General features: G+C 40.2%; 1 protein-coding gene across 1 annotated transcript in view; it reads left to right on the forward strand.

The window, feature by feature from the left end:
* The first annotated feature begins 978 nt into the window (after positions 1-978).
* The window catches only part of KCTD16 (potassium channel tetramerization domain containing 16), a 162,180-nt gene continuing 144,396 nt past the window's right edge, over positions 979-18,762 (forward strand). Inside the window, exons 1-2 of the mRNA XM_038414909.2 lie at positions 979-1,517; positions 1,824-2,957. Coding sequence (XP_038270837.1) covers positions 2,126-2,957 — 832 coding nt within the window. The 5' untranslated portion in view covers positions 979-1,517; positions 1,824-2,125. The remainder of the gene's footprint in view (positions 1,518-1,823; positions 2,958-18,762) is intronic.

Raw genomic sequence — 18,762 nt, forward strand, 5'->3', positions numbered from 1 at the left:
TTCTACAAAGGTGTGACTCCACTGACTTAAATAGGAGTTAATGCCTATTTACACCATCACAGGTGAGAGCAGAATAAGGCCTTCAGCTGAATGGTGTATATTACATTTATTGCATTGCCTGAAGGTCTACTCAAAACTATAATGGCCCAATAAAGCTGATGTACCAGTAAAATACAGCTTAATTAACACATATTAGCTAAAATGTTTTCAAACATTGCTCATTTTTACAACTTTACAAGCCCTTTGACAAAGTCCCCATGGTTATTTTTAACTCCTGTGTTAGAAATCCCCTACAAATTAGTTTAACTATGAAATTACAGTTCAATGGCAAAATTGTGCTCCTATTCTGATTATTTTTTTTAAAAACTTGCTTCTCTCTTGCATATTCCACAATATCTTTATAATTGGTCCCAGTAAGTTCTGCCTCAGGGAATTGAAAGATGAATTAACCTACTGTGATAAAATATAGAAAAATTCATTTTGAGTCTTTACATGTTCGATCATTTGCTCTATGTATCTGTGTTTCCCTGAGTAAAATCACATTTGGTTCTGTGCTATATAGGTGCATCAATTTTTGTGTTGTAGGAGAAATATATGTAATGTTAAAAGATTAATGGAAAAAACCCTATGCTTAGAACAGGAAAGAACTTTATTTGAACTTAAAAAACAGAAGTCTGCAAAAGAAGCAGCAATTGGAATCTCTCTGTCCATCCAGAGGATTAAATGGAAAGTCATAGTTCAACCTTCCCTGGAGGAGCCCCTAGCTGCTTTGGGAATACTGTCTGTGGCAGCATTGGGCAGTGCTGCTGCTTCTGTAACTTGTTAAAAAATAAAAAAAAAGGAAAATGAACCAGAAAGTGCCCCTCTAGGTTCTTCTGTTTTCTCAAAGCCATATTCCTTTAAGATGATGTAATAGTCATTTCCCTGGATGGTTTCTTCCCTGCACTGCTGAAACAACAGCATCTGAACTGCACTGGGAACTGTGGAACCACCCAGCTCAGCAGCCAGAGCAGCAGCTCGGGCAGCAAGAGCAGACCAAGCAGCTACCCTGGGCATCCTTTCAAACGGCTGCAGGCTTGTCTTCTCTTTCCCTTGCTGGGAACATGGGAGCTTCTTTGCCCTTCCTGCCAGGCAGGATACCACTTTGGGAACCCACTGAAATATGTCAGTTCTTTTCTCAGATTCTGGGGTTTCTGCAAGTCATCTAAACCAAGGTCCTTTCTGAAACTCTCTTTCTTTTAAGGATCCTGATTGAGATTTATTTTGTTTTTTTCCATCTCAGATATTGCTATATAGATTGTTTTTTCATCGTTACCCATCCCGGTTAACTTTCCTGTGACTCAGTTTAACTCTTGAGATCTACATGAATGGCTATTCTTAAAAGCACTTTTCTTACTTTTTGTGTCCCTTTCTGGGGTTGGATTTGATATTAACTGGACTCAGTGTGCCTGTGTGTGTTCTGATTGGTCTGAACATTTTCTTTCTTTCACAAGAACTATACATTAACTGTAACCAAGGTAAGACTTGATGCTCTTTCTCATTCTCTCATCTGTAAAGGCTCTAAATTAGACACTTGTTTAAAGTTGAGGTATGTTTTTTCTTTTTAACAAAATGTTGCCATATGTATCCCTCCCCCAAATATGTTAATTATTGCTTGGGGAGAAAAAAAACTTGCCAAAAAATTTATTTAGCAAAAGATCTTGATTTTTCTTTCCTGCAATCAGTACTAGAGGGGGCTTTGTGAACTGACCTAATTCCCTCTATTTTTACTTTTACGATGCTTAGGGAAATAATTGTCTTATTTTGTTTTCCCCCTTCAACAGACCTGGAATAATCGTAGGCTTGGCTTGATCTTGATTTTTGGGACTTTGTTGGAAGATCTGATTGCATTTCATGAAGTTATTGCTCTCCATCTATTGTTTAGGTTTTAAGCTGCTTTGCCAGCTTCCGTGACATAGTCACTTCTGGACAATTCTGATTTATTTAATATACTAACTTTTTGTCCTCCACCCCTTCTTAAATATTATGAGCCCTTTTGGGGGTCTGGTGACGGAGCTTCATTCTACTCTTTGATGTGATTGATAGTCCTGCCATTCCTTGTGGCTGATTTTTGTTTTAAAATACAATGGCTTTGAGTGGAAACTGCAGGACTTACCTCCCTCCTAGAGAACAAGGGGCTGGTCTACACTCCTTCCCAGAGGTGGTGGAGCTAAACGTAGGTGGTCAAGTATACTTCACTCGCCATTCCACCTTGGTGGGCATCCCCCACTCCTTGCTGTGGAAAATGTTCACCCCCAAGAGAGACACAGCCAGTGATCTAGCTAAGGACTCCAAGGGAAGGTTCTTCATTGATAGAGATGGTTTCCTCTTCCGCTACATTCTGGACTATCTCAGGGACAAGCAAGTGGCCCTGCCTGATCACTTCCCAGAAAAGGGAAGGCTTAAAAGGGAAGCTGAATATTTTCAGCTTCCAGACTTGGTCAAACTCCTAACTCCTGATGATGTCAAGCAAAGCCCTGATGACTATTACCACAGTGACTATGAGGAGGTCTCCCAAGGCAGTGACACAAGAATATGCCCCCCATCATCGCTTTTACCTTCAGATCGAAAATGGGGTTTCATTACCATTGGGTACAGGGGGTCATGCACCATGGGCAGAGAGAGCCAAGCTGATGCCAAGTTCAGGAGAGTCCCGAGGATTTTGGTTTGTGGAAGGATTGCTCTAGTCAAAGAGGTCTTTGGAGAAAGTTTGAATGAGAGTAGAGACCCAGATAGGGCACCGGAAAGATACACCTCCAGGTTCTATCTCAAGTTCAAGCACCTGGAGAGGGCTTTTGACATGTTGTCAGAATGTGGATTCCACATGGTGGCCTGCAATTCCTCAGTGACGGCTTCTTTTGTCAATCAGTACACAGATGATAAAGTCTGGTCCAGCTACACTGAATATGTCTTCTACCGTAAGTACAAGAGATTTGTGGGGAAAAAAATAATTATCTGGTTAAAGCCTGTCTTATTTGGTGTGCATTTCATTTTCAGAGCACTAGCAAGTTTGATGTCATTTTCTCTGCAGCTAATGGGAGTTCTCATCTGATAAAACAGAATCCAAGGGGATATGCTTTAGTTTAAGCTTTTAAAATGTAAATTAACATTGAACTAAATGGTGTGGTCTTGGCTAGGTGGCAGCACAGACTGCCAAAAGCACCTTTTCTCCCCACAACCGAAAGGTGTTAATATATGAGGCTTTGTGAATCAGCCATTTGACTGCCTTACACATTTCCTGAGTACTCCCTGGATGTAATGTAAGCCTTGCAAACACACTGTAGATTTAATTAAAGAAAATCTTCAAATGAGATTCAATATACAAAGGTAATAGATGTTTGATATAGGCACATTCAGCCAAGCCATCTGTCAACAAGGCTGACACACATATATGCAGGGAAGAGGGAGAAAATGCAGTCGTGCTGGCTCCTTTTCAACAGGGATCTTTTTCAGAACCAACTTATGTTCTTTAAAATGAGGATTCAGTGGATAGATAGGCAGGTGGCTACATGCTATTATGAAACACGTTATGAAAAGCAGACCCTTCCTAACTAGATGGATATGTCCTGCTAACTGGAATCACATCAGATCACATACTGTTGTACTAATTTTGATCTGATAGCTCTAGCAGGCTCATTAACTTCCTAAATTGATATTCAGCCAGGGACACTGTTACCAATGGTAACATCAGGGTAATTTTGATTCCATAATCCTGTATCAGAAAATCATTACACAACTCTGGGACTTAAATATTCTAGGAGTGGGTTAGGCTATTTACTTTTACTTCAAAACGGTAAAGGAGAGAATGTTTCCCTAGTTCCTTTGCACAAGTGGATTTTATCATCTTTCAAAGATCATGTGTAGGGCAGAGGAATAGAAAGGTGAATAACAGCTACTTGTCTCACCTGCTACGCTGTATAACTACCATAGTAAGTATATCCCCCAGTACCATGAAGAGTTGACTGTGTTGAAAGATGCCCAGAACTTGAGTAGTTTCTTGACATGTAATAAACTACAGTGCAACACTAGATTGAGTACCACCTACTCCTGTTACTGAGCTCAACAGGTAGCTGAAATCTGCTTATGTAATAGTGCTTAAATTAGCGTTCCAAAAAAGCCTTCTGTATTTTTGATATGCATAGATTTATTGAAAATTAGTTTTATATCAGGGCTTCTTGGTAAAATACTTCAGAGGTCTTGGATCAGCTCAAACTCAGGCTGAGCTGGATGATTTATATTACTAGGTTTCTAATATCTGAAATCAATATCTGACATGAAGTTACAGTAAAATTAGTGTGATTCCAGAAATGTATGGTAGTAAATCATATTTAAATTTTAAAAACATCAGAAAAATCTATAAGCTTGCTGGAATTTTACCAACTATTTTAAAAACTGAAGCAGGACCCAAATATTGTTATGTTAATTAGCAAATAGAGATCACTGATATCTTTTATTCATATTCTTCAGAACTTTATGCTTCATAGACTGTGCTAGGTATTGGCTTTCTTTTGGTGATGATTAGTGATGATGCTTAGATATCACTGTGATAAGGGCCTTAGAAATATCTGTGAGCAAAAAGAGAGTGTGAGTGTGTGTAATGAGCTTGATCTAACCTCGCTTCCCTAGGCCATCAATACAGGCCTGAGCCAAACCTACTGAAGTCCCTGGAAAGACTGTCATTGAATTCAGCAGGATCTATGTCTGACCCTATCTGAACACACTTCAATTTTGTGGATGTTTGAAATTCTAACCTAGATGCAGATGTGCATTTTTCAAATGGTTCCTCTGTAATGGGCCAACCCAATGACCATGATGCAAATTCATCCTGATAAATCTAGATCCAATTCAGACTGTTGTGATTAGTTTGTCTCCAGTTACTGTGACAATTGCCATTGTTGAATTGCAGGGATTTTACGGAGGCAATACATATAGATTATGTGTAGAGTGGAAAAAACCCTTTCACATCTAATTTCCAAAAGTCATTTTTCGAAAGCTTTGAAGACCAGTAAAATTGACAGCTGGCTTTCTAGTGGGACATTACTACTTCTGTGCAGCTGCTTAGCCATAATTATTTCATTAGAAGCTGCCAACTGTGCCTATATAAACATTAATTAATCAAGCTGTTGTGCTCAGGTTAATGGGCCGAAACCATGGGAGGTGCTCTAAGGCAACTAGTTACTGTAGTTATTTGCTAAGATATTCTTAGCAGAGCAGCTTAACTACCTCCTGTGAAAATGTAAAGCTCAGATACTCCTTGGAGGTGGGGAATGGACATGAAAGACGTTCATTTTTAAAAGAAAGAAGAATGGAGGGAAAAACCAAGTTGGTCTCTGATAATGTATGTTCCAAATGTTTGGAATCTGAAAGCCCGTAGTTGGCATGCAGATAAAGAATATCATGCATGTGGAAATTAAACCATTTGAAAGTAATGAGATGGACCGAAGACAAATAAGCAAGGTTGAAGTTTTCCAGATAAGCCAATAGCTACAGATTGTGCAGTCAACAAAATGTAATGTTAATACTAAGGGACATGTATGCATATGTAGGTGCCATTAAGGCTAATGGGAGATTCATGTTCACAATGGGTGAAATTTAACCAGAATTTCAGGGGCCACAGAAAGTATCCAACACTGCAAACGTGTTGCTGAGAATGGCTGCAGAGCAAGCACACAGAATGACTGTGCAACCTCCCTCCCCCATGTGTGCAGTGCAGCTGGGCTCCACTCCAGTTTCAAATAGGCCAGTGCAAAGGGAAATTTGGAGACAGGCTATGTTTGTACAATGGGTCCACAATTAAACAGATCCAGGGACTGCAGTATTTGTGTAGGGAGTAAACAATTCCTTCTCAGAGGTGGGACAGTAGTTGAGGATGAAGGACAGATTTATTTTCTCCTACTCCATCCCCTAGTTTTCCTGTGCTAAGGCTGTTTAAGCAGAGTTTATATTGGCGAAGGGTGAATTTGATCCAGGGAGAAGAGTGTCAACCTTTGATGTACTTTCTCTACTACTGCTTTAAGTACAGATAGTCTTGAATTAACACCTTACATCCAAACACCTTGATCTTTTAGTGTTCACTCTCTGCACTTGGATATTCCTTTTTGAAACGTTTTCAATCTTTGTCATAAACTGAACCAAAAGCTTGGGTTTGGATACCCCTTAAACTTTGGTGTGTTTTGAAATCTGGAATTGGGTCAGAATTTTGTGGCTTGAGTCCCTCTAATTTTAAGGCAATGTGTACATACAGACTTCCCCCCTCTTATTTTAGGAGCAGATTACAAAGTAAATCTTTCCACTTGATTCCAAAATTACACCCCTGCCAGAGCAGTTGGCTTGGGTCTCACACAAAAATATCTGTGAATTCGTAAACCTGACGTAGGAGAGAAGAGGTTGGAAAACTGAAAAGCCCCAGTTTTAAACATTAGCTCAGTGGCTCCCAATTTGTGTGTGTGCGTTTGTATACCACAGTGGTTCGGGAATACAGGGCAGAGGAGAATATCAATGTGAAGCGGGTTGGAGAAAGCTACACAACCCATATCCATTGTGCTCCTACTGCAAAAAAGTCTGCTGCTGTAAGTATTAAGTAGCAGGTGGTTTCTTTAAAGCCACTGACACTCACCTTCTCTCTCTGCTTCTCAGTGGCCTCTCATGAAGCTGGCTGTGGGAGCAGCTCACATACATATGGCTGCAAGTCTAGACTGTAGCCTGCCATTCTAAGCTCCTGTTCTCCCCTCTTGCAGCTCTCCTTATAGCTGTGGGTGACACCAACTAATAACCCGATACACACCCCAAATAACAGGTAGCTTTCTGTTGAATTGGAGGAGGAATAGAGAGTCAATGAGAAAGAAAAACACAAAAAACTGATAGGGAAAAGAAGAGAAAATACAGAAAAGAATTGGAGAGAGAGAGCAAATGAACAGACAGAAGAAGAGACAGTAACAGCTGTGCCAAAATGTGGTGGAAGGGGACTTGGTGAGGGTGTCCATCCTCCAGTGTATTCTAATGATTTTCCAACAAGAAAAGGTTGGGGGAGCCAGTGAACTAGATTAGATTATTGTCCACATAATGAGTGCAGAGATACATGCAAATAAATTATTCTTCAAGCCATTGTCCAAAATCTAAGCAAGCATGAAAGTTACTTTTAAATTTCAGGAAATTATGTACATTTCCCTAAGCCTGGCCTTGAGTAGGCCAATTCATAGCCAAGCACGCAGAGCATCTCAAGTAGCTGTAATGTTCAAAGGAAACTTTGAAACATCCATGGCAATATGACTGTAGGTAGAAAATTAATTGACAGGATTCTTGCTCCTTAAAGACATGCTGTGCCACCACGCGTTATGGCAAGAGTTGTAGACTTTGGCCCCATTCTCACCTTATCCTTTTAACAAAATGATGTTTGTTGGGGTATTTTTCTACTTTGATCATAGAAGTTTGGTATAAAGAGATGGTTGTGGAGTATTCTCAAATTATCTTCAGTTTAATGATCATATCCTATTAAGTGGGGTTGGATGGGGGAAGAAGTAAAGTAATTGGTATCCACTTAGAATTTAGCTAATGGCCTTTAACTGAAAGTGCAAATCTCACATATATATTCACTGCATGCATCTGATGAAGTGAACTGTAGCTCATGAAAGCTTATGCTCAAATAAATTTGTTAGTTTCTAAGGTGCCACAGGTACTCCTTTTCTTTTTATAGTCTGTATGGTATTCATATGGCATATTTTACCCGAGATTCATGTAACCAGCTGCATCAGCAGGTCAGTGTTTTCATGTGAATACAGCTGAAAGAGTATTTAATTAGTGTATGTGTGTGTGTGTGTGTACATGTACATACTATAAATAACTTGAGCCTCAAGGCAAAAGTTTGACAGACAAAATTCAATAAAAGTGTATTTTGAAATCCACAAGATGTAAAACCACATGGATTAGGCATAGAAGAAAAGGCTATTAAATTATCTTATCCATCTTTCTGCCTTTTCAAATTGTTCTCTTTATATTGTTCTCTAGTATATTTTCTAGTATTTCCTTCAGTCTAATTTTAAATGGCTTGAGTGAAGAGGATCAAAATGATCAGAAAAATAACAAAATGAAACCAGGCCCTGAGAATGATTCAGTCTTCAGTTTCTGCTGATGTGAGATGTTCAACGCCCCCATCCGCCCACTGTGTTGCCTTCAGTTCATCATCATCATTATCTGTGCTTCTTATTCTACTGCTGGGTGAAAAGCTTATTCGGCAGTGTTCCTTGTCTATCATGCTGAATAAGAGACTTGTCTGAAGTCTCAGTAGGCTTCGCTTCCACACCTTGATGAGGGTGTGATTCTGTTAGCCAGCTTGATGAGGGTGTGATTCTGCTTATGTTACCACCAAATCAGGAGGTTTCAAGAGGCACTATGTCAAAGGCCAGAGGCACTGTGTTAAATTTGGGTGAAGGACAAATTGTGTCCGACTTGTTATCTAGACTGAATAGGATGCTCTTGAGAATTTTACCATCGTGGAACAGTTTGGTTAGAGTCAGCCCACTGATCAGAAGTTTGATTATTTAGATGTTGATACGTAACCTGAATAATCTCATTATTCTAATCTGATTGTAAACAAATTGACCTAAAGATTTAGGTTAAGGTCTCATCTCAGCAATTAAGTGAAACAAACCCTTAAAAAGTGGTTTTGCTGGTTTTAAGGAGTCTAACTTCATTGTTTTGTCTTCATGCTTCTCCGGTCATATTAAACTATATATAGCTATTGTTCAGAAGATTTAAAGCAGGAGATGGCACTATTGGTGCAGGGGTGAAAGTAACATAAAAGAGATACTGGTATGGGCCGCCAGAAGGGGCAGGGCCTCAAGTAGAAGGGGTAGGAGCTGGGGTCAGCCTCCCCCAGCCAGCCTATCCACGCTGCCTGGCCCAAGCCGCCCAGGGCTCCGGCAGTGATTTAAAGGGCCCAGGGCTCCAGCCGCTGCCACAGTAGCAGCAGCTGGGAGCCCTGGGCCCTTTTAAATCACCAGGCTCCGGGGCAGCTGCCCCTTTTGCCCCCCCCGTCGACGGCCGTGAGGGGGGCAAAAGGGGCAACAATGTTACAATACTGCCATGGCAGTGCTTTAAGGAGGGTCCTTAAAGAGCTGCCGTGGCAGTGCTTCAACATCACTGCCCCTTTTGCCGGCCCCTGTCGGCTGCGTATGGGCCAGTACCGGTGGCCACTTCTTACTGGTACGCTGTACTGGCCTACTTTCACCCCTGAATTGGTGCCTTTCTAGATACACAGTACTCACCGTGAGGAGTAGTTATCTTAACTCTCACCTTGGATATGCCCTGTGTAGACTTGCATGTTTAATATCAATATGTAGACCTATCATGGTGCTGTAATTAAAAATACCATTTAATTCCTGGTCCAAAATTTTTCCACATTGGGGAATGTAATTTGTACTGACCTGCTTCAGTGTCAGGCTGATTTCTGGGTGAATTCACTACAAGCAAAGGCACTCAATATTGTTACCTAGCTCTCCATTGGGGAAGAAGAGCTCTGAGTTATAGTTAAGGCCCTACCAAATTCATGGCCGTGAAAAATTCATCACAGACCGTGAAGTCTGGTCCCCCTCATGAAATCTGGTCTTTTATGAACTTTTACCCTATACAGATTTCATGGGGGAGACCAGCATTTTTCAAACTGGGGGTCCTGACCCAAAAGGGGGTTGCAATGTTATTGTAGGGCGTCACATTATTGCCACCCTTACTTCTGTGCTGCTCCCTTCAGAGCTGGGTGGCTGGAGAGTGGTGGCTGCTGGCGTAGGGCCCAGCTCTGAAGGCAGCAGCACAGAAGTAAGGGTGGCAATACCATACCATTGCTATCCTTACTGCCGCATTGCTGCTGGTGGTAGTGGCGCTGCCTTCAGAGCTGGGTTCCTGGCTAGCAGCCTCCGCTCTCTGGCCGCCCAGTTCTGAAGGCAGTTCTGCCGCCAGCAGCAGTGCAGACGTAAGGGTGGCATACCATAACCCCACCCTACAATAACCTTGTGACCTCCCACCCCCACACAACCCATCTTTGGTTCAGAACCCCTGCAGTTACAAACACGGAAATTTCAGATTTAAATAGCTTAAATCATGAAATTTACAATTTTTAAAATTGTATGACCGTGAAATTGACCAAAATGGATTGTGAATTTGGTAGGGCCCTCATTATAGTTAGTACTCTTGTGGAGTCCCACTGGCAGAAGCTGCATCCTTTTGCTGACTTTCTGCTGGTCACTCAAACCTTCTGTCACTTGGGTTCTCTAACTTTGAATGGTAATTTGCCTGATTTTGTTGGGTCATATTGTGCCATCAGCTTTTAAGTAGAATAGGCCAAGGATGAAATCTTAAAAGTAGGTGTCATGATCTTTATGGAAGAATCCCATAGAATTTAACAAAGGTAAACACAATAGGGTTATATGGTAATGTAATTTTTCTAGAAATTACTCTAGAGACCTAAAGAATTTAATAAAGGGTGATCACTTCTCTATAGGTATTTTAACCATCCTATAAAATGGGTTTAGTTCTTTATGAATCCCTATAGAATGGTTTAAGGAATGTTTAAAAAAGTTATAATTTTCTAATAAATTTTTTAGGGGCTTTTCCATGAAATAATGTGGTCCTTTCTAATCTGAAAAGGGACTATGTAAAAATGGCACTTTATGTAGTGCTATGGGTCTGCTTTGTATCCCAGCTCACATTGGCTTACTTTAGTGACAAAACATTTTTACTATTCTTTTCTTTTTGTTAGCGCTGCAGATCCACAACAACTTGACGAATGTGAGCTGAATTCTCTTCTGGTTTGGGTATCATCAACAGAAATGTTAATTAAACTTTAAGGACCTAATCCAAATGCCAGTGAAGTTTATGGAAAGTCTCCTATTGAATTCAGTGGCCTATATGCAAAGCAAAATTTTGCCTTCAGTTATGCCTGTGAAGCGTGTTTTCTGCAGTGGGATTAACAGGTATAATTGAGGACAGGATCTGATTTGCAGAATCTTTATTGCTTCTGCTCATGTACAAGACATAAATAATCTGGTTTGACTTCCAGTGCCCATTTTGAGTTTACAGGGCTGGCAGTTAACCCCCCCATCATTTTAATAGTAAACTAATCACATTTGATCTGGATGTCATTGAGAGGCATTAACCATGGGACCTCAACAATGCCTGATTCCCAGATTCACTTTTGAGTTTAGAATTGCATTGTAATTTATATAATATATGTAATAGCTCTCTGGGGAGTTTTAGTACCAAACTCCCTGGAAAAGACGTGGAAGAAAGGAACCCTAACACTGAACTCTCTAAAGATACTGTGGGAGGAAAAATTCCAGGTGCTAGGTTCCCTGAAGAGAATAGAATTATAGAAATTAGAAATGGAAATGTTTGACTGTCATTTTATATCTTCCCTGAGGACCAGTTCAAAATTTTTCTCAACAGTCTCTTCTCTGGTGCTTTTTCCAGTCTGATGACTTCAGATTTTTTTTTTTTAAGTTGGCTGGAGTGTAGCTGTGGTTCTTTAAGAGAGACAAAATAGGAAAGAATAAAAGAGCAAGAATGAGAGAGCACAGTGAAGCTACTTATTTTAATTAGATTTTAACAAACTTATGAAAATATACAGACAAATGTTTCACTGTGGCAATTGTTTTTCAGTTATTCTGGAATGGTTGGAATTGTTAGCAGCAGCATTTCCTCTACTTCTCATTTTTGCAGCGTTTCAAAGGCTAGGGTAATGTATGGCACATTTGGAAACTGGAAGCACAATTTAAATTACATGTTCAGAATGAATTAGAGTAACCTTTTATGAATCTTACCATAAAACATATTCTTCTTGGTAAAGAAGGAAAATAGTTATTGAGTGGGTTAGATTTGGTGGAATGATTTAAATTGTCTCTAAAAATGAAGTGGGGAATGAGTATGCCATGCTGAAGAACATTACATGAGTGATTTTTGCCTTATCGCTTTCAGAGGATGTGAACAAGTTTAATATAGGGATAAAAATAAAGAAAATTGAAGACAAATACTAAGCCATATCACGCTATCTATTTTAAGCAAATTTTCCTATTAAAATCATATGCATTAAATCAATGTATTACACATGTAGTGAGGCATATTGTGCTATTATGACTCATTAAAAATAGTCCTACTTAAAAACTGATGTTGCAATATGGCCCACTGTTTGCCTGATTTTTAGAGTTGCTGAGCACCTTCTAGTTCCCAATGAAATCAAACACACAAACTCTGTCAAATAAAATGTAAAAGTATAATAAGGAAGGCCAAGAAAGAATTTGAGGAGCAGCTTGTTAAAGATGCAAAAAACTAATAATAAACAGGTTTTTAAGTACATCAGAAGCAGGAAGTCTGCCAAAGAGGCAGTGCGGCCACTAGATGACAAAGGTGTTAAAGGAGCACGCAAGGAAGACAAGGCTATTACAGAGACGCTAAATGAATTCTTTGCATCTGTCGTCTGCAAATGATATGGGGGGAATACCCACATCAGAGCTATTCTTTTTAAGGTGACAGATCTGAAGTACTGTCCCAGATTGATGTATCAGTAGAGGAGGTTTTGAACAAATTGACAAACTAAATCGTGATAAGTCACCAGGACCAGATGGTATTCACCTAAGGGCCCTGAAGGAACTCAGATATGAAATTGCAGAGTTACTAACTGTAGTATAAAGAAAAGGAGTACTTGTGGCACCTTAGAGACTAACAAATTTATTAGAGCATAAGCTTTCGTGAGCTACAGCTCACTTCATCGGATGCATTTGGTGGAAAAAACAGAGGAGAGATTTATATACACACACACAGAGAACATGAAACAATGGGTTTATCATACACACTGTAAGGAGAGTGATCACTTAAGATAAGCCATCACCAGCAGCGGGGGGGGGGGGTGGGGGGAAAGGAGGAAAACCTTTCATGGTGACAAGCAAGGTAGGCTATTTCCAACAGTTAACAAGAATATCTGAGGAACAGTGGGGGCTGGGGTGGGGGGGGGGAGAAATACCATGGGGAAATAGTTTTACTTTGTGTAATGACTCATCCATTCCCAGTCTCTATTCAAGCCTAAGTTAATTGTGTCCAGTTTGCAAATTAATTCCAATTCAGCAGTCTCTCGTTGGAGTCTGTTTTTGAAGCTTTTTTGTTGAAGTATAGCCACTCTTAGGTCTGTGATCGAGTGACCAGAGAGATTGAAGTGTTCTCCAACTGGTTTTTGAATGTTATAATTCTTGACGTCTGATTTGTGTCCATTCATTCTTTTACGTAGAGACTGTCCAGTTTGGCCAATGTACATGGCAGAGGGGCATTGCTGGCACATGATGGCATATATCACATTGGTAGATGCACAGGTGAACGAGCCTCTGATAGTGTGGCTGATGTGATTAGGCCCTATGATGGTGTTCCCTGAATAGATATGTGGACAGAGTTGGCAACGGGCTTTGTTGCAAGGATAGGTTCCTGGGTTGGTGGTTCTGTTGTGTGGTGTGTGGTTGCTGGTGAGTATTTGCTTCAGATTGGGAGGCTGTCTGTAAGCAAGGACTGGCCTGTCTCCCAAGATCTGTGAGAGTGATGGGTTGTCCTTCAGGATAGGTTGTAGATCCTTGATGATGCGTTGGAGAGGTTTTAGTTGGGGGCTGAAGGTGATGGCTAGTGGCGTTCTGTTATTTTCTTTCACTCGATTACAGACCTAAGAGTGGCTATCCTTCAACAAAAAAGCTTCAAAAACAGACTCCAAAGAGAGACTGCTGAATTGGAATTAATTTGCAAACTGGATACAATTAACTTAGGCTTGAATAGAGACTGGGAATGGATGAGTCATTACACAAAGTAAAACTATTTCCCCCTGTTATTTCTCCCCCCACCCCACCCCACCCCACCCCCCCACTGTTCCTCAGATAGTCTTGTTAACTGCTGGAAATAGCCTACCTTGCTTGTCACCATGAAAGGTTTTCCTCCTTTCCCCCCTGCTGCTGGTGATGGCTTATCTTAAGTGATCACTCTCCTTACAGTGTGTATGATAAACCCATTGTTTCATGTTCTCTGTGTGTGTATATCAATCTCCCCTCTGTTTTTTCCACCAAATGCATCCGATGAAGTGAGCTGTAGCTCACGAAAGCTTTTGCTCTAATAAATTTGTTAGTCTCTAAGGTGCCACAAGTACTCCTTTTCTTTTTGCGAATACAGACTAACACGGCTGCTACTCTGTAACTGTAGTATGTAACCTGTCACTGAAATTAGCCTCAGTACCAGATTACTGAAGAGGTGATCCTGGCGACTGCAGGTTAGTCTAACTTCAGTACCCGACAAATTGGTAGAAACTGTAGTAAAGAACAGAATTACCAGACACCTAGATAAACACAGTTTGTTGGGAAAGAGTCAGCACGGCTTTTGTAAAAGGAAGTTATGCCTCAGAATTTATTAGAATTCTTTGAGGGAGTCAACAGGATTGTGGATAAGGGTGATCCAGTCGATATACTGTACTTGGATTATCAGGTTTCAGAGTAGCAACCGTGTTAGTCTGTATTCGCAAAAAGAAAAGGAGTACTTGTGGCACCTTAGAGACTAACAAATTTATTTGAGCATAAGCTTTCGTGAGCTACAGTTCACATGCCTCATCGATGAAGTGAGCTGTAGCTCACGAAAGGTTATGCTCAAATAAATTTGTTAGTCTCTAAGGTGCCACAAGTATTCCTTTTCTTTTTTGGATTATCAGAGAGCTTTTGACAAGGTCCCTCACCAAAGGCTCTTAAGGAAACTAAATAGCCATGGGATAAGAGGGAAGGTCCTCTCATGAATCATCACTAGTTGAAATATAGGGAAAAAAGTTTCAGAATAAAGGGTCAGTTTTCACAATGGAGAGAGATGAACAGCGGGGTGCCCAATGGATCCATAGTGGGACATGTGCTGTTCAACATATTCATTAATGATTTGGAAAATGGGGTGAACAGTGAAGTGACAATGTTTGCAGATGATACAAAATGATTTAAGATAGATAAATCCAAAGCAGATTGTAAGGAGTTATAGAGAGGGAGCCCACAAAACTTGGTTATTGGGCAACAAAATGACATATGAAATTCAGTGTTGGTAAGGCATATTGGAAAAATAATCCTGATTATATGTAACCCTTCTGCCATGTAGAGCTGGCAGCAATGAGGGCCGGGTTTAATATCTAGGAGTTCCTTTTCAGCAATACAACACAGAACCAGCTCGAGCCCCTACCCATTAACCTGGGAAAATTACATACCACCCCAGGTGCCTCTGAGAGGCAATACTTCCCCACTCACAAGCACAGAGTCTGAGTGTGGAAAAGAAAATTTTAATGAAAGGAGGCAAATCATCTGACATTAATTATGGAAAATGCCACAAGCAAAATTCATAATCATAAAACTGTGAGGAGGACACCCACCCCAGAGTACGTGGGACAGTGTCTTCTGCCTCATGTTCTTGAGTTTACAACCAAAAGTTCTTTTTCTGTGCCCCTCGGCTCCTTCACCATACCCCACTCATGGTGGTTGTCCTTTTGGTCAGTGAGGACCCAGGGTCAGAGGTGCATCTGTGTGAGTTCTTCTCCCACTCAGGGAAGAAGGCACCTTGCTTGCTCCGCCATCTGAGCACTTGCTCTGGCTGGCCGCCCTGTGAGCCGCAGTTCCTCTTCACTGGCTGCCATGTGAGCTGTGGTTCCACTCACCAGTCTCCTTATGCCACATGCCTCTCTGCTGTGACCTGTGCAGGTCAGTCTCTTGAGGTTCCACCCAGCTATTAGTGATTTTTAGCTCTTAGGCTGGGCAGAAATGCTATCCCACCACAAGTGACAGAAAATATCATCATGCCAATATATAAATCCATGGTGTGCCCACACACTGAATATGTGTCCAGTTTAGATCACCCCATCTGAAAAAAGGTATAGTGGAACCGGAAAATTATCAGAGAAGGGCAACAAAGATGATCAAGGGTAATGGAACAGCTTCCATACAAGGAAAGGCTAAAACAATTATGGTTGTTCATCTTCGAAAGGAGACAGTTAAGGGGGGATATGATAGAGGTCTATACAATCATGAATGGTGTGGAAAAAGAGAATAGAGTAGTTCATGGCGGATAAGTCCATCAGTGGCAATTAGTCCAGAGGGCCAAGAACCCAACCCCCTGGTCGGGGCAACCCTAAACCTCTGACTGCCAAAAGCTGGAAGTGGAAGACAGAGTTGGATCACTCCATAATTGCCCTGTTCTGTACATTCCTTCTGAAGATCTGGCATGAGCCAGTGTAGGAGACAGGATACTTGGCAAGATGGACCATGCTTTGACCCAATATGGGAGCTCTTATGTCCTTGGCATTAGCACAATGTATGCTATTACTCTTGGTTTCCACAGTTAAGCTTGTTTTATTAGCCTTCTAATAATATTTTAAAAGTTAACTAAAAATCTAATGATGTGATAAAACTTTTACATTTTAATACCTAGTTATGGCATTGTTGAGGTACCCATAAATATAAACTATTCAGTTAGACTCTGTAATCTTACTGACCACTTTTAATTGAATATCAGTAACGTACGTGCCTTTCCATGTGTAAGCCAAATGTTGATGTTGAACACGCTACAGCTGTATTAGACAAACAGGCTTAGGAAGCTGGTTCTTAAATTGGTAATATTAACAATTTTCTAGTGATTAGCAATTAAAGTGATTAGCAATTTGTAGTGGCTCATTGATTAGCTGCTGCAGGCAGTCAAAAAAACTCGATAAAAGAATGATAATGAAGAAAACCCTGGCCATCTTGGTTTCTAATCCATCCTAAAACCCCCTTATAAAAATGGCCTTATTTAATGAACAGCTGAACATTGTGCTTCAGCTGATTACTGGAGTGTTCTGTTTGCTTCCTTTGGGCTCCAGAGACTACTGAAATACTGGTGCTGTGAGCATGGTCAGCACTTTGCTCTAGGTGTTGAGTGCCTAGATGATTTTTACATTGCTTGGTAGTGACTCCTGGGAAGAAAATACTTAATACTGTAATGTACCTGTTAGTTTTAAAAGCAAGAGGCCCTGATGAAGTAATACCAAATGGCATCTTAGTGGTGTTCAGCAAAAAGGAAGGGGAGAGCCTTGAATTCATCATACTGTTTCAATCCCCATTAAATGAAGTTTTCCTTAGAGTCAATATGTGAATTACTTCAGTATACTAAGAGGCTTAAGAAACAATTGCTGGTTTTCATTTCCTCACCATTCCTAAAACATCCTAAACTTTTGCTTTATTTATAAGTTGCAAACGTTCTTGGAAATATCGTTGGTGCTCTCTGTTTATAGAGGTTTAAAATGCCCCTTTGAACTCCTGGAGGCAAAATTATTGAATAGGGTTTGTTTGGGTTTGGTTTTTTTTTGGTAAATTTGTCTGCTCAGTGACTAGACAGTGATTGTTGTTAATTTCCTTTACTGTGCTTTCCAAACACTGTAACCAATTCACTTTACCAGCTCTCTTTTTATTATAACTGGCCCTTAACATATTGCTCCTCCCATTGAAACTACTTTTTGTAACCTCAGGAATAGTTTGAAGCCTGCTTTCCACATTCCAAATCCTCCCCACTCAAAAATCTAGCCCCTGTTTGTCACCCATGTTGTAATCTGTAAACCTGCTCAGCCATGGTTCTGACATGAAAGTTTTGGGCTTGATATGGAGGTTATATGCTTGAAATGAAGATTTTGGGATGTAATTGTTATAGAGATCACATGCTGCATTTCAGGGATAATGTAATCTTGCAGGATGAGGGTAATCTAAATCTGAACACAGTTAGTTTGGGAATGGAGTTCCAAACTCTCTCTGGGTTTCTAAGCCTCTATCCAGATCCTGTAAACCTTATTCAGAGGAGCATTCCCACTCTCTGCAAACCTTTGGAGGGAACCTTAGCCCCACTTCAAGTGAACATGAATTAAGTTTCCAGCACATTTCAGTGTATATTTTTATATCAAAGTCAAACCAAGTTGAAATAGAATAAATGAAAAAGTGGTTTGACTGAGTTTTTAAGTTTGTTCAAAGCCAAAATCTCAGAGCAAAATTTGATGAGTGAGACTTTGCTGGGATAAAAATAAAAGGAGTACTTGTGGCACCTTAGAAACTAACAAATTTATTTGAGCATAAGCTTTCATGAGCTACAGCTCACTGCATCCGATGAAGTGAGCTGTAGCTCATGAAAGCTTATGCTCAAATAAATTTGTTAGTCTCTAAGGTGCCAAAAGTACTCCTTTTATTTTTGCGAATACAGACTGCTACTCTGAAACCTTTGCTGGGATAGAATCTGAAGAAGTTTGCATGTGCCCCTTTTAAGGAAATCTATTAAGTTCCTCTTAGCTCAGAGTTTTAACTGGTAATATAGGAATGTTCAGATATTTACTGCCAGATTTCCAAAGGTTGTCATGAGAGCTGCATTTGAACACATAGTTGGCTTTCCACAGATGTATACTTTGTATATGCCTTTCAAAATGTGATTATTGATAATCAATTGAACTATGGGTAAAAATGCTCACATCTAACATACATGCAGATTATTTTCCTTATTGAAGTTAGACAGATTTTTTTGTCTCACTGTGTGACTGTTTTAGGAACTGCATTAAAAAGGAGGCTTGGACTGTGAATAAAAAGATAAGATTGTAATTCTTGAAAAAGTTTAAAGACGTTGAAAAAAATGGCAAAAAATGCAAAAAAAAGTTAATTGTGACATGCACAATTACTACATTTG

Source organism: Dermochelys coriacea, chromosome 8 (genome assembly GCF_009764565.3).
Source record: "Dermochelys coriacea isolate rDerCor1 chromosome 8, rDerCor1.pri.v4, whole genome shotgun sequence".
Taxonomy (NCBI): domain Eukaryota; kingdom Metazoa; phylum Chordata; order Testudines; family Dermochelyidae; genus Dermochelys; species Dermochelys coriacea.